Here is a 23,357-nt window from a genome sequence, read left to right on the forward strand (position 1 = left end):
CATGAGGCAACTGGATTTTCTTGTTTTTCTTTGAAGACATTTCACTTCCCATCCAAGAAGCTTCTTCAACTCTGACTGGATGGTGGGGAGCTGAAGAAGCTTCTTGGACGACAAGCGAAATGTCTTCAAAGAAAAACAAGGAAGTCCAGTTGCCTCATGGAAAAGCATCTTTGGGATAACTATGACCTGGATGACTGAGAATCTCCATAGACATGCCAAGGTATTCATGATTTTTTATTATGGTATGAAGAGCAACTCTAAATGAGGTGATTCCTTTTGCTCCCACTGATTACATAATCTGTGTTTACATCATTGGTCAAGCAAATAAACCCTAAGCTCTTATCAAGGCTAAGCAAGGATAGGCCAGGTAGTTTATACAAACTCAAGCAAGGTTTGCTGAGACAGGCAGCTGGTGTAATGCATTCCAGCAAGACAACCATCATTGCAGATGGGTGCGATTTATCTGACAATATTGAATTGGGTGAAGGCTGAATGGCAAGCAATCAAAAGCAAGGAACCATGTTTGTCTTGTTGGATCAGCAAAGGAAGTATGTTTCGGATCCCTTTAATATTTGAAAATCACATTTAACAGTTAAAAATATACCCTAAGTGTTCAGAATCAAAAATCCATGTCTGCCTTATTGGACCAGTTACCCTTCAGTCTTAGTGGACATGGGCTCTGTTTTAATGAATCATTAAAGGTAAAGGTAAAGGTTCCCCCGCACATGCGTGCTAGTCGTTTCCAGCTCTAGGGGCCGGTGCTCATCTCCGTTTCAAAGCTGAAGAGCCAGCGCTTGTCTGAGCACGTCTCCATGGTCATGTGGCCGGCATGACTAGACGCCAAAGGCGCACGGAACGCTGTTACCTTCCCACTGTAGTGGTCCCTATTTTTCTACTTGCATTTTTACATGTTTTCGAACTGCTAGGTTGGCAGAAGCTGGGACGAGTAACAGGCGCTCACTCTGCTATGTGGCACTCGGGATTTGACCCACCAAACTGCCGACCTTCTGATCGACAAGCTCAGCGTCCTAACCCACTGAGCCACCGCATCCCTTAAATGAATCATTAGGAAACTCCTAATATTGTTTTTCTTCATGCAAAACCAACAAATGTCTCACTTTGAAGGAGTTCTTAAACAGCATTTTAGAACATTTTCATCAGTTGCCTTTCATTTCCCCGTACCTGTCCCATTGGTTCTTTTTGAACTGAAATTCTGATCCATACTGTTTAGGCTCGGAGGTATCCCGACAGTATGGCAAAATAAATAAATAAGTCAAGGTGGCAGCCAGGGTGGAAGTGATCAAAGCTATATTTTTTATATCCAATCCACTTGAAAAACAAGCAGAGCTTGAATCACACTGTTGTACCTGCCGTATTGACTTTTTGTCCTGCCGACCCTCCTGCTTATGCTTCAACTTTTACCAAGGACAATTAGTGGTTTAGATTCATCATGCTTTGAAAACTTGGTTTTTCAAAATTATAGTGTATATGCGTAATTCGTTGCCATTATTTCGAACTTTTGTAAGGGGTGTGAGAATATATCAGAAGCATACTAGGGGTGCGGGGTATAGAAAAGGTTGGGAACCACTGCCTTATGATGATCTAATTAGCTAAATGTCTAGATTTTTAACACAGCATGAAGAAGTTGTTGGTTACACAGGTCTCATAAGCAGTTTAATGTTAACAAGGAGGAAGAATACACAAAAGCACATACTTACTATGTGACGTGCTGCAAACACACCATCAACAATTGCACAACAGAAAGCTGCTACCACTCCAAAGCTGATGAACACGATGGATGCTATCAGCTAAAAAGAGAAATCAGGGAACTTAGGAAATAGAATTGCTTGCACATGCTATAAACTTTGAACATATGTGCTGTGCTGTGCTGTGCTGTGCAACACATGTAAAACACCCCTTTATGTCATAAAATACACAGTCCTGCTAAATAAGACTATTGGTAGTTAAGTATATACCAGTATATACCAGACAGATGCATGGCAGGAAATAAATATGTAGCTGATCTTACTGTGCATAAAATGGACACTAAATGATGATTCAATGATTCTAAGTAAATGTTTTCCATTGGTGCATTAGTTCACGGGTGTCAAACTCGCCACGTCACGTGACGTGTCACGACGTATCGCGACTCTTTTTGCATTGCCAGCAATGGAATGGGCGTGGTTTCGGTATGATGAAACCACCCCGCAGGCTGGCAGTTTGACATCCCTGCACTAGGTGAATGAAAAAGTTTCACTGGATAAAACTGACAAGTGACTTGTTCAGCATTAATTATCTAGTCTATAAAAGAAAAATAAGACGGAGCTAGGCTTAACCAACTTATAACAGTTTCCTCCATCCAGCAAGCATCTGCTTGCACATGGCAAAGAACTGGATAAACTGGATAGTTTTGACATGATTATGTACTATTTATCACTCCATCCTACAGGCAGAAGACCATAATTTTTAATGTTTCACTATGTAGAAATGTGACTGCATGGAGAATACTGCATTGAGCACAGTAACTGGAACAGGTTTTCTGAAGGGGGAGGCATTTGTTCTTTAATTAAAATGTTCCACTACCCTGCATGTCATCTGAAATAATGCAGCCTACTTTATACCTCATGAGTGATCTTGGTTATGAAGTGATATGCTTATTTTTTTTCCCTAAAGATTGCTTTCCTAAAGATTTTCCTAAAGAATATTGAATTAAGGTTAATATTGAAGGAAGCATTCTGCTATAAAAGGATTTATATCATAACCCTCAATCTCTGATTAGTCTATCCAGATAATGCCTCCATTCATTTGTACAAAGCCTCTCAATGTTTGGATAACTAGATTTTGTGTAGGGAAACAATATAATATAGTATAGTCCCCTACGGTTGAGAAGCAAAAAACAAACAAATAAACAAATTTACAAGGGTATTTGTAAACTGGAGTTCCCAGTCTTCTGCTTGATCTGGTACCATTATCAGACTGTTTACAAGTGGCAGGTAGACTCATGATAATCGTTTAATGTACTGTACTATTTTGCCCTGTCTTTTTAGGGAACTAAGGGTGCATATACAGCATAAAATGAAATACATTGTGTCTTGCCTGGTTGCCCCTCTGCAGCTATTAAGGCAGCTTATCATTGCAATAGGCACCAAGACATACAATTTATGCTCTATTCTCTCCAAAGGTTGGTGCCATGATAAGAGCCTGGATGTAATTGAGACTTCACTCAAGAAATGTCTCATTACAGGTTACGATTATATCACAGGTACTGGATGTTCATTATTCATTTATATCTATTTGAGCTGCAGCACTTACGATGATTACAATGGATTTCTAATGAGAAAAAGCTTTGTAATAACCTAGCTGCAACTTCACCTCTTGTGGAGGAGGAAACTTAATTATTTTTTTCTGAAAAGCCTCAAAGCATTCTGTTCATCCAGAGGGACAAAAAATTATGAAAAAAGTTGATTATTCAAGTGAATTCTAATAAATAATTTGAAGATATTTCAGCAAAATTAACTAGCTCAATATATTTAAAAATGGCATTGAAAGAAAAAAAAGAAAAGAAAGAGAATCTCCTTAAATGGTTGTTAAAAGAAGGATCAAAGAAAGGTCAACTTTACTCATTGACCATGATTAAGCAACTCTGATTTTGGGATTCAAAGAGGATACACTCAAGATTAAAACATTTGGAACACTTCCTTCCTATAAAATTTAAAGATCAGGAGGAAAGTATTAATTTACTCTCCTATTTTGACCTACCCTGAAAAAACAGTTGCTGTGTTAAGGCAACAATTTTACTAATTTCTGAATCCAGCTTTCCATATTGGAAAAATGCTAAACTGGATTTATTAATAAACAAAGTATCTTGAATTGTCAAAAAGAAACTAGCAGTTCTATTTCTCACAGTTCTTAACAGTGTTCCTCATCCTTGGCAGCTTAAAGATGTAAGGACTTCAAGTCCCAGAGTTCCCTAGACAGTCAAGTCAACACATTTTCACACTGCTAAGGTTGAGAAAAACTGGCAGGTAAGGTAAGGTAAGGTAAGGTAAGGTAAGGTAAGGTAAGGTAAGGTAAGGTAATGAGCCTTGGTGGAGCAATGGGCTAATGCCTCCTTAAGTAACACCAGCTGCCTGCAATTAGTGCAGGTTCGCATCCCACCAGGCTCAAGGTTGACTCAGCCTTCCATCCTTCCGAGGTAGGTAAAATGAGGACCCAGATTGTTGGGGGCAATAAGCTGACTTTGTAATAATGCCGCTTGGGGTGTGTGTGAAAGCCCTAACAAGCAGGCATATGCATAGAATGAAGGCTACTGCTAAGCTTGTAAGCTGCCCTGAGTCTTCGGGGAAGGGTGGGATATAAATGTAATAAAAATAAAAAAATAAAAAATAAGATAGCCATTATTGTCATTTTTTTACTGTGGGCACAATGGTACACATCAAAAATGAAATTTAGTAGCCCGCTCTCAAAGTGAAACACAAACATGACACACACCTAAACATACTATATACAACACATGCATAGACCCTAACCCCTACATATACATAACAAATAAATATTAAAAACTGTCCATCTTGAATATATAACGGAAGGAGGAAGCTTGAGAGTTCACAAGGTTAATGCTGCATGGAATGAAACTATGGCGGAATCTGGATGTTCTGCTACGGATACCACGAAGCCTCCTCCAAGAAGGTAACAAGGAAAACAGGTTGTGAAAAGGATGTGTAATCTTACGGACCCTGCTCAAACGTATATATTTGTTTATCATTTACTAGCACCAAGAGAAGTGTATGCTTGGTGTTAACAACTATGGGAAAGAAAAGCTTGGCAACAGTTTATGAATTATATTTTTTTTGCTCACAACTTTAGATTACAGGCAGTCCTCGATTTACAACAGTTCATTTAGTGTCAGTTCAAAGTTACAATGGCACTGAAAAAAGTGACTTATGACCATCACAGTTATCGTCACAGTTACAGTTACGACCTTTGCAGCATCCCCAAGATCATGTGATCAAAATTCAGATGCTTGGCAAGTGGTTCATACTTAAGATTGTTATTGTGTCCCAAAGTCATGTGATAACTTTTTGCGACCCTCTGACAAGCAAAGTCAATGGGGAAGCTGGATTCACTTTACAGATGTGTTACTAGCTTAATAACTGTAGTGATTCACTAAACAACTGTGACAAGAAAGGTTGTAAAATGGAGCAAAACTCACTTAACAAATGTCTCACTTAACAAGAGCAATTTTGGGCTTGATTATGGCCATAAGGACTATCTGTATGCCAGTTTGCTGCATTACTTGACACTGCAAAGATATTTAATACTGCATTTTAAAATATACTCTACAAATGAATAAGTTCAAACTTAGAAGGATAATGTACAGGCTGAAGCATGTCACCTGTGTCATCAACCCTCTGTTAATCTGTAGACAGAATTTATAACCAGCATTGTTGTGTAATAGAAGCCCCTGATCTTGTGGGAGAAAGCCCAACATGCCGAACCTAGAAGAAATCAGTGCTTGCTGCTCAGCCCAGTTGAACCGGATTTGTGCCTGTTATGCATCTGTTCCCCTTTTGCCTGAATAATACCTGGGATTATGATAGCTGGCTCAGGACTGAACTTTTTTTTTGCAGAATTTAATGTTTTGCCAACACAATGGTTCTGCCTCTTAATCTATAATCCACTGAAATCATGAATATTCTGAATTATGCTTCTGTCTTCTAGAATATTGCCTGTCTTGGCCTGTCTTGTGTTATTTACAAATTTGATAAGAATTCCTTTCATTTTTCTCAGCTGCCCCTCTTCCCCCACATGGACATTTCCTTAAGCTCCCCTTAATATTTGTGGTAAATGGTATCGCCCAACACATGAATATACTGTTTGTCTTATTCTAGTAGCATAAGCAGGGCTTTTCTTCTCATAGAACACTCAGAACGGAGTTCTGGCACCTTTTTTGGATGGAACCTTATAGGGTAGGCAAGGCGGGTTGTATGACATGTGTGAGTTCCGGCACCTTTTTCTTTTACAAAAAAAGCACTGAGCATAAGGGACTACATAGTGACTGTCTTCTTATTATATTCTCATATAAACTTAATGAGGTAGGTTAAACAGAGTAATGATGATTGGCAATCAGTCCCACTGGTTAGATCAGACCAAGAAATCAACTTCAAAGGAAGGCTAATACTACTTTTATTGAGATTGATTATAATAGAATCTGGAATGTCTGATTGTATTGCACCTGTTGCTCCTTCTTGTAGTTCATTGAATTAGGGAAGTTCTGTTTCAGCCACTTCCTAACATAATCTAGACCAGTGTTTCTCAAGCTTGTCAACTTTAAGATATATCAACTTCAATTCCCAGAATTCCTCAGCCAGCATAACTCTCACTCTCAGATTGCCCCTAGTCATATAATACCACCATACAAGGCTGGCTGGGAAATTCTGGAAGTTGAAGTGCACATATCTTAAAGCTGTCAAGGTTGAGAAACCCCAATCTAGATGTTCTAGACATAGAAAATGCTTGACCCCCTTGTTATCTTGAGAACAGAATTTAGATATCTCCATCAAGATAATCTTCCCTACTTTCTACAGTGGCTCATTCTCCAGTAGCTGAAAGAAAACCTTGAGGATCTTCCCATTCTTTAATCGAACTGGGTCTTGTTGAGCTGAGAAGGGCCACAATAAAAAGTGTCCCCAAAGTTACCTCTTTCACTTGGAAGAGACTTAAGGATAACAAACATTAAATTATCTGTAATGATCTTGAACCATCATAGTCAAGTTTCTAAAACTTATTTCTTTAGCTTAAATCAGACCAATAATTAAGGACCATGTCTTGGTTCTCCAAATTGTACACTCTTAGCAATTTTGAAATATCATATTGCCCATCAAAATGTTTTAGGTTAGGAAAACTAATGAGATTCACCTATCAAATATTACATCTGACAGAATAAAATTGCATGTGCACCTTAAAAATGGTATAATGAAAATTGTGTAATTGCATGGGCATTGTTTAATGACAGCAAAGACTGGAGGGTATAAGTCCTCCAATCTTCCATTTATGAAAACCGTCAATACTCCAGGATAATGCTGCCATTTCTTCTTATATATTCCATTTTCACTTGTATCAAAGCAACCTTTTCAACAGATAGATCTTTATCAAATGCAGCTATATCCCATCATGCAATGGTATGCAAGTTTTTAAATCATTGGTACTCATCAGGCAAAATTAAAGCAAAAAAAAAGGGACATGATTTTGGAAGGAAAATAATGTCTATTATTAACTGTGAAATTTGCACTTAAGTCTTACAGCAAGTAGCTCATGCTATTATGCTGTACCCCTTTCCTAGTCTAATTGAACTATCAGTCTATCAGGTTCTGTTCTCAAGCTGAACTAAGACTGTGCCAAGAGTTGGACCATTTAACATGTTGCTACTTATAAAAAACCATATCCTTCCCTTTCCCATTGCATATTGATTTAACCATCACAACACTAACTTTGAAAGATGCTCTGCATGTTCAGAGCATACAAGTATTCTAGGAATTAATTATATAATATGATGTGTACAAAGCACCAATCTCTTATTTCAACAGGCAACAAAAGTAGAAGAACCCTAACTCTCCCTCATAGTTGTAGAACCCCATTCTACAAATGGAATCTAGTGAGAAGAAGCTAGAAGAAAGAAACAGCATTAGCATTATTTTAATTTAGTAATTTGCATAGCACCCAACTCTCAATGACTCTAGGTATTAACAAATGGATTTCACTATCACAAAATAAAGTGAGGGCTTAAACTCAGTTTTTAAAAGAAATTAGACATATGAAATCATGCCTCGTAATCAAAACAACTAAACACCTAGCCAAGATAGTTAAATTGTTGTCTATTAATGACTTCCAGCTAGGACTGTTAATAACTTGGGGAGAACCTTTCACATTGGATAATAATGATGATGATGATGATGATGATGATGATGATGATGATGATGGAAGGGACCTTGGAGGTCATCTAGTCTAACCCCCTGCTCAGGCAGGAAACCCTATACTATCTCAGACAAATGGCTGTCCAAACTCTTCTTAAAGACTTCCAGTGTTGGAGCATTCACAGCTTCTGGAGGCAAGTTGTTCCACTAATTAATTGTTCTAACTGTCAGGAAGTTTCTCCTTAGTTCTAGGTTGCTTCTCTCTTTGATTAGTTTCCATCCATTGCTTGTCTCCCTCTTCTTTGTGGCAACCCGAGATATTGGAACACTGCTATCATGTCCCCCCTCGTCCTTCTCTTCATAAAACTAGACATACCCAATTCCAGCAACCGTTCCTTGTATGTTTTAGTCTCCAGTCCCCTAATCATCTTTGTTGCTCTTCTGTACTCTTTCTAGAGTCTCAACATGTTTTCTACATTGTGGTGACCAAAACTGGATGCAGTATTCCAAGTGTGGCCTTACCAAGGCATTGTAAAGTGGTATTAACACTTCACGTGCTCTTCATTCTATCCCTCTGTTAATGCAGCCTAGCACTGTGTTGGCTTTTTTGGCAACTGCAGCACACTGCTGGCTCATATTTAAGTGATTGTCCACTAGGACTCCGAGATCCCTCTCACAGTTACTACTACTGAGCAAGGTACCTCCTATACTAAACCTGTGTATTTGGTTTTTCTTGCCTAAATGTAGAACCTTACTTTTTTCACCATTGAATTGCATTTTGTTAGATAGCGCCCAGTGTTCAAGTCTGGGATCAAACAAGGAGAAAAGTGTTGGATGAATTGTAAATCAGAATATGCTGTATCAGGTTGAACTCTACACTTACGCCACATAAAAGAAACATGAATAAAATAGACAATAATAAAATTAAGCTCTAAAGAAGACTTTAATGAGTAGTGCTTATCCTGAGTGCTTTATTTTATTCTTATATGTTGGGAGAAACAGAATGAAAAACAGATCACCAAATCAATGTTCTGATTTTTAAATTGCACTGTTTATTATTTGCTTACCATTTGCTTTCGATTCTCTACCAGATGGATACCAATAATCCCTAGGAAGGATCCAAAGCCAAGCTATGGCAAGAAGCAAATCCACAAAAAACAGGACAAGTTAGCTACATTTATAAAATGTCATTCATTTTAAATAAGCAGAAAAGCAGAAAATGAAAAGTGCCATTCCAGGTAAATTGAGAACCTACCTCACATATACAGTGTTATCTATAAGATCCTTCATAAAAGAAAAATAACAGTTTGCAATTAAAAAGTTTATCAAGAGTCTAACAAGCTTCTAGGAAACACACAAGATGGATCAGCTTAGAATACATCATTTCCTTAATTATTTATAAAAGGCATTTCCTTATAATAACTTAAATGGGTTCAGTTAATTCTGTCTGTCTGTCTGTCTGTCTATCTATCTGTCTGTCTACCTACCTATCTATCTATCTATCTATCTATCTATCTATCTATCTATCATCTATCTATCTATCTATCTATCTATCTATCTATCTATCTATCTATCTATCTATCTATCTATCTATCTATCTATCTATCTATCTATATCCACCCATCCACCCACCCATCCATCCATCTCCAACTATGTATAATAAGTATGGTGAGAAACAACTGTAATTTAGGAAAAGAAAGGAGAAAAAGAAGAAGCCTGTCTTCAAGAAATAGAATTGAAAACAAAGAACTGGACCATGAACAAAATACATTATTTTTATTCATTCAGCAGAAAGGCCTGGTTACTTACAGGGCTTCTATTGATAGCAGAAAGCTGTGGATAACAAAATTAATAATAACCAAACTTTCTGTGGCCATTGGGGATTTAAATGCTGGGGTCTACGGTCATTCTGAGAACTTCTTCTCTATAATGGTCCATGCTATGCAACAATATTTCCTTGTTTAGTTGCAGCAGGTCTCATGGGGCAGCTTGACAGTGAGACTCTACATGGTTCTTTCACAGTAGCTGGCCTTCTTCTTTGTAACATACTGCTTGGGTGACAGTGGAAGGACTCGCTCTATTTTGGACCATATGGCTCATGTTAGCTGTGCCAATTTGTGGGGAGTTTTGAAGATACTGCTAGAAAAATACTAGTGCAGCCTGAAACCCACTCAGGACAATCAGAATATCAGACAACAGATAGTGGTGGTATTTATCAGCACAACCACTGCAAGTGGGTAGCACCAGACTCTAGCAGTGGAATTCAGAGGTCCTTCTACCAAGTTCACAGAAGAGCCATGCCTAGCAGGGAAGCCATTCTGAGCCACATGGCATGAACACAGCAACTCCTTCCATCACTAATAAAATTAGTGCTCTGAAGACAATCTGCTGCCAGGAGGAAATGACATGTAGACTTGGTTCAGTGACCCAAATCCTCTTAAGCAGAGTGGGCAAACACAGTGATATTGCACAGATGTTCTAACCCTAATTCTAACTCTTACAAAAGAAAACACAGAATAGGTAGATGTAATCGAACAGTAAAGTACCAAGATCAGATAGTTGGGTCAAGAAATTATTTTTATTTTCTCTCTAAAACACACATGCACGTATATGCACACATATACACAAAACATGGAGCCCAATGCACATTCCCAGGACAGGAAAATGATCACCAGAATGCTGCCACTGAGGAAACTATTTTTTAAGGAATTCCTTCATGGATTATTCTCACTTCCAGATTCACAAGAGTGTGCCTAGCCTAAAAAATAGTAGAGCAGGCACTCAAAAGAGTACCTAAAATATTGATGATTTCTGCTTATTAGGCACATACCAATACCTTAAATGGGTCCAATAAATCACACACAGCTTTGAGCATCTGCTGCTTCCAATCCATCCTGAAGGGCAATCCTGCCTAGAGTGTATTTCAGGAATTTGGCACTGAGACTTTTATACTGTAGATAACTCATGCCAAGGTTCCCGCCCAAGATTAACTGCCAAAACTGAAGCATTCCCAGTCATGTTTCCATAAAGTCCTATACATTGTATCTTGCCCAAACTACATGCCAGCGTTTTCAATATAAGGGATGAACTTTTCCATTCTTTCATGCTTTTTTCATTTTTTTGAGTCAGACATGGCTCCTGGTAACCACGTGCAGTCTTCTAGGCCAGAGCCCCCCAACCTTTAGGGCAGTGTTTTTCAATCACTAGTGTGCCGCGATATGTTGCCTGGTGTGCCGTGGGAAGAATTGAAAAACACTGACCTAGGAGACAGCGGTGAGAGGAGGAGGAGGAGGAGGAGGAGGAGGAGGAGGAGGAGGAGGAGGAGAAACAGCCACGGGCGGAGCGGCGCTGCAAGACTCTCTGGCGGGGAGCCTTGGCTAAGCTGACGGCCCTACTTCGCTGGAAGCAAAAGCCCGGGAAAAGAAGTGGACTCGACCTCTCTAGGCACCAGGGCTCTACGGCAGCGTAGCTCCGCCCCCTTCTCTGGCTTCGGAAGGTCTCTTGCTGAAGAGAGAGAAGCTGGGGAGAGGCGACCGGCTCGCTTATCGGAAGAGGACGGACGGGCGGCCAGCCCGGCTCGCCTGAGCTGTCGCGTGGTTGGTTGCCTGCAACGTTCAAAAAAGCTCTTCTTCCCCAGCACGCGCCGCTTACTCCTTACTCCCCGCGCGGCTGAGGATGCGAGACTCCCGCCTGGTCGGCTGCCTGGTTGCTCGCCGCAACCCCTCGCCCCAGCCCGAAATAGAGGGATCTGACCGCTTCGCTCTTGGAGGCTTCGCTTGCGTCTGAAAAATTACATGGCTGATTTTTTTTTAACCTGTCCTTTTGATACGTTGCATAATAAAATGTCCTTTGGACCAAAGCAATTAAAAACCTTTGGGGTTCCCCCCCCTCTGGAGTGAAGTACTTTTGATGGTAAAGGTGAGAAAGAAAGAAAAAAGGAAGGGAAAAAAGGAGAAAGGGGGAAGGGGAAAAGGGAGGGAGAAAGAAAAGAAAGGAGAATAGAAAAGAAAGAGAGAGAGAGGAAGGGAGGAAGGAAGGAAGGAAAAAAAGCAGGAAGAAAAATTAAAAAGAAATGCAAGTAGCTTCCAGTTTCCACAACAAGTAGAAAGCAAGAAATTGAGAGAGGGAGGGAAAGAAAGTGGGAGAGAGAAAGGCAGGAAAGAAAGGAAGGAAGATAGAAAGAAAGAAAGAGAAAAGAAAGAGAGAAAAAGAAAGAAAGAGAAAAGAAAGAAAGAAAGAAAGAAAGAAAGAAAGAAAGAGAAAGAAAGAAAGAAAGAAAGAAAGAAAGAAAGAAAGAAAGAAAGAAAGAAAGAAAGAAAGAAAGAAAGAAAGAAAGAAAGAAAGAAAAATGAAGGAGAAAAATGCAGAAAGAAAAATTAAAAAGAAATGCAAGTAGCTTCCAATTTCCACAACAAGTAGAAAGCAAGAAATTGAGAGAGGGAGGGAAAGAAAGTGGGAGAGAGAAAGGAAGGAAGGAAGATAAAGAAAGAAAAGAGAGGGAGGGAAGAGAGGGAAGGAAGGAAGAAAGAAAAGAAGGGAAAAAAGAAAATACAGTAAGATAAATTAAAAAGAAATGCAAGCTTTCCTTTTCCTTCACAGCAAAAACAAACAAACAAAAGCCCCAAAATAAAATAAAATAAAATAAAGAGGCTAATAATAATAATAATAATAATAATAATAATAATAATAATAAGAATAATAAGAATAAGAAGAAGAAGAAGAAGAAGAAGAAGAAGAAGAAGAAGAAGAAGAAGAAGAAGAAGAAGAAGAAGAAGAAGAAGAAGAAGTTGGAAGGGACCTTGGAGGTCATCTAGTCCAACCCCTTGAGAACACAGGCCATCCTCGACTTACAACCATTCGTGTAGCGACCGTGGGGAGGTCCAACGGTGTGGAAAACGGTGGAGTGCCTCGTGATTTTTTTCATGAAACAAGTGTGCCTTTGCCCAAAAAAGGTTGAAAAACACTGCTTTAGGGCACCAGGGACCAGTTCCGTGGAGAGAGGGTTTTCCTTGAACCGGAGGGGGGCGCTGCCTGCATCACGCAGATGAGGCTTTGCTTGTTTGTGCGGCCCCATTGCTGGCATGCGGCGGCCTGAAGCCAGTCCACAGACCAGGGGTTGGGGACCGCTGCTCTAGGCAACGTGTTTGGAAATAATGTGTAGTTCTTTTTCCTAGGTCTGAGAGAAGATGACTAGCCTAAAATTACCCAGCTGACTTCCATGCCTGAAGCAGGACTGGAACTCAGGTTTTTCTACTGTCCAGTGCTATAACCCAACGGAGCCTAGGCTCTTTCATACCTACATCCACACTTTCTATTAAGTTAAACTTGGTTGAACTAGGTTTATTGTTAAATTGCACAAAACCTGCACAGGGCAGATATATAGATAGTCTTTGACATAATAACCACAATTGGAAGTAGAATTTCTATCATAAGTCAAACCAGACCCAATTTTTCTGACCATTTTTACATTTCTGGTCCCTTATTTGATGCAATATGAATACTGGAAAATGCAGTGATTGATAGACTTACTATTATTCCTGGATAATAGCCTCCCACAGTTACATTTTCAGTTCTTGTAGTTGCTGCAAGGCCTATGGTCAGTATGAAAACAGACACCACCAAAAGGGCAACTGTGAACCAAAGAGATGTTTTCTTTCTTTTTGTGAAGTGCCCTGTGAAAAAACACACATTGTAAATGCATATTAAAAATATACTAATCTCAAAAAAGAGGTGAGTCTGTTTTATTCACACACAACCCTCTTAGCAAGAAACCTGACGTCAAGCTTCTTGATAGTCTTGTCCAGTTTGTTGAGAATTATTCTGCTGATAGATAAATAGACAGAGTCTTGATGGACAGACACTTTTAAATATTTTTTGAATATTCTTTTCATTTGGAAATAATTAAAATATGATACACGGAAAACCCAAGATAGTTGGATGGTGGGGAAAGCGTGTTTCACAGGTTTTGTATAAGTGAGTTAATTTTCAGATACTTGAGGTAAACCTAGTTTTAAGAAGAAGAATTAGAATACATTTTTAAAAATAACAATATTTGCTCTGACATTTTAAACTTGCAAACTTTCTTTGGAAAAAAGGACCCACTGTGTCACTAGGACGTACTTCTCAAATATTTATTATCAGAGTATTAGCATTTAGAATGTGAAAGGAAGCCATTTAAGCATTACATCTGGGTGTGCAGATTAAATTTGACTTCATTCTTTCTTTAAAACTGGGGGGGGGGAACAGCTGGGGTGGCAAATTAAATAAAATTATGGCTGGGGAGGTCTTTAAACCCTCTATGTTTGTCATTGAAAATGTGTAAAATGTTAGGAACCCATAGATGCATAAGTAATAAAACCATTATCAGGTTCATTTATGTTATTTGACAGACTGGAAAAAACTTAAGAAAAGTTAACTCCCTACAACCACTGTTTTCCTATTATAGGCAGTGCTTTTTTTGTAAAAGAAAAAGGTGCCGGAACTCACACACGTCATACAACCCGCCTTGCCTACCCTACAAGGTTCCATCCAAAAAAGGTGCCGGAACTCCGTTCTGAGCGTTCTATGAGAAAAAAAGCCCTGATTATAGGTATCCTTTTCCAAGTTGTTTTTCCTTTCTATGAATTAGAAAATTACTGCCTACCTTTACAAGGAATATTTAGTCAGGCTCTTACGAAACTAGCGTTTCACCTAAGGAGAAGCAGGAATTCTGGTGATAAACAAGAGTTGGGTTGTATTCTGAAAAGATCTCCTTAGACGATTTTAGCATGCAAGGTTTTCAGTTAATGCTATTTACCAAAAGATGACATTTTCTTCAAGAGACTGAGAAAACTGAAGCTGAATTCCAAAGCAAAAAAAAAAATAATACCTTCAGATATCGGGTGAAATCCTTCACACATTAAAGATAAAATAACTATGCTGAAAAGCAAAAGCTGACCTTTCATTTTCCTCTCTAAATCAATACTTTGCCCTGCAAATTATCACATTCGTATTCTGATTACATCCACGAAGATTCTCAGTCCATTATAATTCACAAGACTGGCTTTGTATGATTATAAAGCGAGTATGTTTGCAAGTTCTTAAAAATAAGCAAAATATCTTCTATCAGAGCTTGTGATGAATTGTTGCTAATGTTGAAAGACATGGAAAGAAAAGATGGTTCATCCTATGGTAATGAGTTAAATAGTCAACGGCCTGTTTATTCCCAATTGACTTTTGCAATAAATGCATAATGGATTTTTTGGAATAGAAGTAGTTCAGGTTTATTATACATTTGCATTGATACCTTACTATTAATTTCCCACAGGCTGGGACACTTGACCTCTTACTATGGATGAGTGTACCACCAAAGTAAATCCAGCACCCATCTGTAGCTTTCTTCTTGTACAGTATGAGCCCAAATGCATGTTCCTCTTATCTTTTCTGAATTGCTTTGATTGCAGGTCTTTTTTGAGATTTTTTTTCTACTCGAAAGTGGGATAAAGGTCTTAACCTCTGTTTATGACAGGAAAGCAAACTCCAAACCAGAGAAAGGCAAGGCCAACACAATTTGCAGTGCAAAGTAGCAGTGCCAGTTCCATCTGCAAGTTTCCGCCTTTGGGGGTGCTATGCAAAATCGCAATGCCCGTCAGTAGCAAAGAGACAAAGCTTTCATCACAACATAACAATGCTGCTTTTGACAATCTGACACCCTCTCCCCAGCAGATGTCCATGCAAACTCAGGTGATTTCATGCCTGATTTGTATTCATGTGTGTAGATTAAAAAAAAATGAAACTGAAACGTGATATTCCTGATGCTCAGTGTTATTTCACGCAAGAGGAATTTTTATGCAGAATTACTTCCATATAGCAAGCCCACATCACAGCTGTCTTACAAATGCAAAAAATACACAGAGATTTAGGCAACCAGTACACCTCTAAGCTTCATAGGAAAGGAAAGGAAATATCATAGATTAAGGTAAAAGGGTACAGCACACCCAGCTAAGTGTCATGCTTCAAAGCCACTAGGGAAAAGTATGAGCAGGATGTACCTAACCTCTACTTTCTGGACACTTTACTAGCTTCAGATTCCCTCTGTTTGCAAGTTGGGCTCTTTTCCTTGCAGCAAAAAAAAACAAAAACCAATGGAAGGAGATAATTTAAAGAAAAGATCGATCAGAACTTTCCTTCCCTTTTGTTGATGCTCTTTGAAGACCTGTTCCTTTATTTGTATCTCTGAGCTGATGGAGATGGAAAGAGAGAGGTGAGGGCAGAGGTGAATGCACAGTGAGGCCAGAAAAAACTCAAGATGGCAGCCACAGCATGCAATAAAAGACATCGCCATTTTTATGGTTGGGGTTTCAATCACATGGCTGTGACTCCAATCTTGACTTTTCCAGGGCCCTTCCATGTGACAGCCTTGGATAAGATGAAGGCTTAGGTAATAGTTGGATAATATCTGGATAATAGTTATTTCAATGAGTCTCCATGTGTAAGAGACAAAGGAACTTTCTATCTTCTTTTTCCCTCCTAGTCAAGATACAGCTTAGACAGAAGTGAGGATTTTCTGTTCTCATATATTTCTCGACCATTCTAGCTAATATTTATATTAGCAATGAATGTCTGCTAATATTCACCAACAGTGGGGCTAAGCTCATACCATTCATCCACGACAACTATGTTTTGAACTTCTATTTTAATGGGATGTTGCATTCTTTCAGCACTCTGCTTGTGGCTAGGAACACATCTTCAAACAAGGGCACCTATTGAATTTAAGTCTCTGAATGCTGCCTTTTATGCAGTAACTTGTCTTGCAACCAACAGAAAACACTCAATGAGGCAGAAACAAAACAAAGTACAGACACCCACAACAAATTAAAGCACAATTAAAAAGTAATTAAAACACATTAAAACTCAGTGATATTCACAACAAAACAATCCAAAGGTTCTTTGCTCAAGACCTCAACTTCTCTAAAGTGAGTTTTGAGCAAAGCTTAACGTACCATGAGATTCAGCTTCTTCTATTTTCCTTTATTATTTTGTACTTACATCCTAGGTCTGCAGTCCCAAAGACTTTTACAGAGATAGACCAGCAGCAAAGTTTGGCAGGCCAGTTCAGACATATATTGTCACATCAGATTCAAATCTTAATTTTCTTTTGTAAACATGCACAAGATGTGTAAAAAACATAAAATACAGAAAGTGTACTTTATGAAATACAAAAAGTAGATGATGCGTTATAAAAGGTTATCCTAGTGGGGCATAACAAAGTCAGTTCTATTGAAAATAGTGGAGTTTAAACGCTAATGGTACAACTGGGCAGCAGAGTTTCTAAAAGAATTTTGTTTTTACCAATATTACACATTAAATAGCAAATATATGGCAGTAAAAAGTCACATCATCTGAATTTTCTAAGGTAGCAAATTATTATTGCCAAATTATTAATTATTATAAATGGCTTACATGCTGTAAGAGATATAAAACTTTTTTTCAACAATTACTTCCTCTAATTATGTGCTTATCTTATGCAAAGGGCAGAAACTAATAACCAGGTTCTGCTTCAAACCTCAGTACAATAATCTGTACAAATGTGAGATCTTTGTTTATTAAGCATGTATGTAATAGAATTATTTCTTGTATATGATGCCTGTTTGCTTCTTGAATTTTAAGGTAAAAGAACACTAATTTGATTTTGTCAATAATTTAACAATCGTACTATATCACTATGACAATATTGCTTTGGGAATCCATTGTTTTACTAGTATAAGATTGAATAATGGTTTAAAATAACAAGGTGCTCATCTGTATTTTTAATGACTAAAGACAAATGACTTTCACAGAAAGAATTTATGTGAAAGATTTTTATTCCTTTTGTGGTAGATGTTAATTCAGTAACCACTTCACAATAAAGTAATTGAGACACTTTATTTTACAAAGTTAAATTATATTAGCTACAATTAATATTTGGAAAGCCATAAAGAGTTAGTTTGGTGAGGTAGTTAAGACACCAGTCTAGAAACAGGGAGATTGTTAGTTATCCAAGAATCAGACATGAATAAATAAACTTGAATAAAAAACTTTAATTTATACAAATATATTTTCCATTCGTTTTTACTAATCTTATTATTTCTAAAAAGCAATACGATTATCATTGAGGAAAAAATATCAACCGTATTATCTAAATAGTATTGTGAGATTACAGGTAGTCTTTGACTTAAAACAATTCATTTAGTGACCATTCAAAGTTACAACTGCACTGAAAAAAGTGACTTATGAACACTTTTCACACTTATGGCCATTGCAGAATCCCATGATCCCATGATCAAAATTCAGATGCTTGGCAACTGACTCATATTTATGACAGTTGAAGTGTCCTGGGATCATGTGATCACTTTTCACAAACTTCTGACGAGCAAAGTCCATTTAGTAACCATGTTACTAAATTAACAACTGCAGTGATTCACTAAACAACTATGGCAAGAAAGGTGATAAAATGGGTCAAAATTTACTTAACAACTGTCTTACTTAGCAACAGAAATTTTGGGCTCAATTGTGGTCGTAAGTTGAGGACTACCTATACTGTAAGAGAATATTAACAATAAGTTCTCCTTGACTGCTGGTGACTTCACACACGTCAATGCAGATTTAGTGGCAATGGTCCAAAATGGTTTTCCATTGCTTTCTCCTAAATTTTTGTTTTTGCTTCCTAACCAACAATCCTGGTATTTCTGGGCAGTTTCCCATCTAAATAGCAACCACATCTGACATTGGCTAGGTGTTAAGCTAAGTTGCCCATGTGTTGCCACCCATAAACATTTAAATCTAACACATTAATGAAGCAGAAAATCATAATTTTATATATACTGCAACTCTGCAGTAAGAACTTTCTAATTCTTCTCACATTTCTCCCTCTCGCAAGTAGAATAATGCTCCATTTTAAAGAATACTTCATTGGAAATAAGTTCTCTGAAAACCACTGGTAGCAATTTTCATATGCCTAATTTCAAAATTAAGATAATTTGGGAGGAAATTCCATTATTGTCAGTACAATGATAATTGAACAAAGATTATCCAACTAAAGACTGAATTTAACTGGAGGCGTTCCAGAGAGAATACTTTATGCCTGTTCTTTCCTCTTTCAGATTCTCATAATGTTAGACATTGTAGGTCGTATTTTACTGCCATCTAACATAGTAATAAGAAAGTAAAATTTCACTAAATGTGGAGCAATTTAAGTAATTAAATCTACTAGTAGCTTTGTACAATAAAATAGTAAATATGCAGCACAATCTTTTAGGAAGATTATTTATTCTACAAGGAAAACTATACAGCAGGATCTAACCACAGGTGGTCCTAAATTTAGCGATTCTTTGAAGTTACAGTGGCCCTCCCTTGGGTATTTATGACCCGATACTAAAATTTCAATGGCCCCTGCCCCCCCCCCCCCGTCACGTCACCACATTGTGGACACAATCAGTCCACATTTACAGTTGTTTGCATTGTCCACAATCACATTTTTGCTAAAAACTTGCATTTATTTCTGGTTTTCAGCAAAACTAGCCCATCCTGGACAGTGGGTTTGTTTAATGCCCGCCACACAAAAGGTTGTAAAATCAGGTTGGTTATGTTGGTGACCTGCTTTGTGACTCTCACAATGTATGACAGTAATGGGCAGATTTCATTATGGTTGTCAGTGGAGAACTACTTGTATCTATTTGGAATTCCAATTTGGAAAAAAAAGAGGAAGCTTCACTCCTTATAAATGGGTTTTAAAGTTGTTAACTGCAGCTGGGTTATGTTTTTCTTTCTAAAATGTGAATAATTATGAACTGCCCATTGATGCTTTTTCTGCTAGAAATACACTTTCTACATAGTGTGAGATAATACTAAACAAATAGCAAAGATGCATTCTGCATAAGATTCAAATATTTCTTGGTTATATTATACTGAAATTCTTAATATTGTGATTTCTTATTTTATCTGTTGAAAACACCATTCTGTCTAAATAACGTACTTTCTTCCTGTGCTTTGCACTCAATGGTGTCAGTGAATTCACAAGATGGAAATTCTTGTGTAAACACTGCTTAGGTACAACCTGGCTTTCATTTCCAGAAGCAAGAGTGTGGAAGACTGTTAGATGTTTCTCTCTCTCTCTCTCTCTCTCTCTCTCTCTCTGTGTGTGTGTGTGTGTGTGTGTGTGTGCGTGTGCGTGTGCGTGTGCTTGTGTGTGTGTGTGTGTGTGTGTGTGTGTGTGTGTGATTTGTAAACAGAAGTCCTAGTGAGAATTCTGGTTCTGTAATTTTAATTTTTGCTCAATTACTTTAAATCAGAGCTGAGACCTGCTTCCTTAGTTATTCATTTCCAGGCCTGCTTGTTGCTACATAGTGCTGATGTGGATATATGAAGTTCATACAACATCCTTAGGCATTATTATTACTATTATTAAAGATTTAATCTTCAATTTGATTCACAGTCTGCGACTGGTAAAAAATGTAACAGTTAAGTCTGAACCAAAGATCTAAGAGTTGTTATGGTAGCGTCTGATATAGGCAGTTTTTCCATGTATCTGGGCAGCCCTTTGGGTATTGCTCCAAGGGCTCCTATTACTACTGGTACAACCATTGATTTCTTCCTCCATAATTGCAAATCTTCCTCCAAATGTGCAAATTACAATATTTTGTTATTTTTTCTAGCTGTTTCTTCTCAATTCGTACATCACCTGCTATTGCAATGAACTAGATTTTTCTCTTTTCCACAATTGTGATATCAGGCATGTTACGGGCTAGATGTCTGTACATTGTATGGCATTGTTACATTAGCCAGGAGAGCACAATGCTATTGCAGAGTAGTAGTTTGGCTGCCAAGTTACCAGCTCTGCTGTAGGAAACACTTATGCACTTCCCAAGGTGCATCATAGGAGGGTGAGCTGGCTTCACACCAGAAAGAAAGATGAGCGGCTCTTTCTGCAGTGTCATCCAAGGCCCCCTCTCTCCCCGAAGCCATCCTGCAAATTGATGTCACAACTGGGAAGGTTCAGAGCCTGCAGGAAACTGACTTCCTGCACAGTGCACCAACTCATCTCCCCACTGAAGTGGTACTTATTTATCTACCTGCATACAACAAGCTTTCAAAATGTTAGGTGGACAGAAGCTGAGGTGAATAACAGGAGCTCATCCCACCACACAGTGTTAGTCATGAAGCCACTAAGCCATTGTGCCTCTATCCATAGATAGCTGACAAATGACTCAAAAGGCTATTCCCATGCTTTTTGTTTGAATGCTATGCATTTCTCTTGAATATATACCTGGAGCTTCATCTAACTTTAGGGAAATAGACACCGTTTGCTATATAGGGAGCTGCACCAGGATAGAGATGGGTTCATTAAAAGACAGATAGACAAACAGATAAATAAATGATAGAAGGAAGAGAGAGAGAGAGAGAGAGAGAGAGAGAGAGAGAGAGAGAATATCATGGGTAAAAATATGAACTATGCTTTTACTGTAAAAGTTCCCTGAAATCTGAGTTTTTCAAATCTGATCAGAATATTTTTTCTTAAATAATCAGGCGTTTAACCATGTCACAATAGTCAATAAAGGACTATTGAAATGGTAAAGAAGCAAAATCCCTAAGTACTGAAAATCTTAGTTTGAAAGCTGTTCTAATAGCTAGCTTTCCCAAATTTATCATACAACACACTGATTGGTTATAATAACCAACAAGGTTTCTTCACAGTGTCTAGACACTTTTAGAAAATACTTGTATTTCTTTAATCCTCTAAGCAGCTGACATCCAAACCTTCATGAGGACCCCACAAGGAATGATGTTTTATAGCATATTTTTCTTTCTATAGATATTTTGAGATGAGGTTATGTACAGCACTGGCTTTTCATGGCAGAAATTACAGTCCGGTGACATGATCTTTCTTTAACTAGAAGGAAAGAGGCATATATCTTTGGCAGGGGAGCTCATAAGCAAGACTTCTCAAACTCTAATGAATGGGACAACTCCAAAAGTTAAGATACCATTAGATACTGAAGTAATTGAGATGGAGGAGATAAATAAAACCATATTATAATGCATAAAGTTTTGAGGGGTGTATGAAAGTAATGTGTGTGTGTGTGTGTGTGTGTGTGTGTGTGTGTGTGATCTACGAGACTTCCTTTTATAAAAATATTTACTTGAAAATGAAACGGAACTTAAAGTGCAGCCTTACTACTGGTAATAGGCTGCCTCAAATATTTGCAAGCTAAAGTGAATCGGGGCCAACTCGGTGCTCACCTTCTGAACACGAATCTCGTGGTCGTGTGAAGTCGCCTCGGGAAAAGAGCCCGAGAGCGTCCTTGAATAGTTTTTGGATAACTGTAGCTGGATCTGGGGGAGGTGAGGAGAGGGGGAGGGAAGGGTCCACAGTGTGTAAAATCTCACGTAAGCGACCACAAAAGGAAACAACTCCCACGCTAACGTCCTCACCCCATAAATCGTTTGCCCAGTCAGAAGCAAAGGAGGGGGGGCGCTCCGAAACCTCAAAGCCGCGAGGAAATGGCCCGCCGGGTTCGGCCGTCTGCACTTACCTGCGGGGTCCAACATAGCTAAAGGCTCGGTAGAGGCAGGGGCAACGGAAGGCTGCATCCGCCCAGCGACGGTGGGACCCGGCCGGCAGGACACAGAGCCCGTCCCCGGACATCGACCGACCGGTCCTGCGAAGATAAGGCGGGAGTCGCAGGAGGCAGGACAGAGGAGGCGCCGCCGGAGCCTGAGGGAGGAGCGAAGGTGGCCTTTCGAGGTGACCGAGGGCGACCCGAGCCTCCTCGGAGCAGAGGCTCCCCTCCAGAAAGAAGAGCATCTGCCTTCGCCCTGAAACGAAGGCAGCCCTTTCTTCCGACAGGTGCAAGCATGGAAACATCTCTGTGTGTGGGGGTGTGTGTGCGCGCACGCGTGTGTGTTCATTATCACACTTTTATCAAATCCTTAACACTTAAAAGCCAGCCGAAACAAGACAAAACATACCTGCACACCCATGAGAATATTTTATCTGGGCAGCAGCTCTGATTTCAGAAAATACCTTTTATCAGCAGAGCATCTTCATTTCAACACCCAAACCTCTCTGAAGGGATCAGCCTGTCCCCATTTTGCTTGTTTTGGCACACAGGTGACTCTTATCAAAACCCTCAGCAGTAGCTACTTTCTATGGCAGAGGTCCCCAACTCCCGGGCTGTGGACCAGTACCAGTCTGTGGCATGCCAGCAACCGGTCCGCACAAACAAACAAAGCCCCATCCGCAGGATGCAGGCAGCACATAAAACCATGGCCTTTCCAGTCTGCGGAAAAACCTCTCTCCACGGAACTGGTGCCCAAAAGGTTAGGGACCTCTGTTTTGTGGTACTAACCCTTTTGGCAAAAGTTTATATTTGCCAACTTTTCAGCCCGTGATATCTCTCTCCCCACACCTCTCTCTCAGTGCATTGG

General features: G+C 38.9%; 1 protein-coding gene across 1 annotated transcript in view; it reads right to left on the reverse strand.

The window, feature by feature from the left end:
- The window catches only part of TMEM255B (transmembrane protein 255B), a 57,180-nt gene extending 34,573 nt beyond the window's left edge, over nucleotides 1-22,607 (reverse strand). The window contains exons 1-4 of the mRNA XM_081326758.1: nucleotides 22,463-22,607; nucleotides 13,443-13,585; nucleotides 8,981-9,043; nucleotides 1,719-1,808 (exon numbers count right to left, since the gene is read on the reverse strand). Of these exons, the coding sequence (XP_081182884.1) occupies nucleotides 1,719-1,808; nucleotides 8,981-9,043; nucleotides 13,443-13,585; nucleotides 22,463-22,520 (354 nt within the window). The 5' untranslated portion in view covers nucleotides 22,521-22,607. The remainder of the gene's footprint in view (nucleotides 1-1,718; nucleotides 1,809-8,980; nucleotides 9,044-13,442; nucleotides 13,586-22,462) is intronic.
- Between the last annotated feature and the right edge of the window lie 750 nt (nucleotides 22,608-23,357).

The sequence above is a fragment of the Vipera berus genome (assembly GCF_964194415.1).
Source record: "Vipera berus genome assembly, chromosome: 4".
NCBI classification, from domain to species: Eukaryota; Metazoa; Chordata; class Lepidosauria; order Squamata; family Viperidae; genus Vipera; species Vipera berus.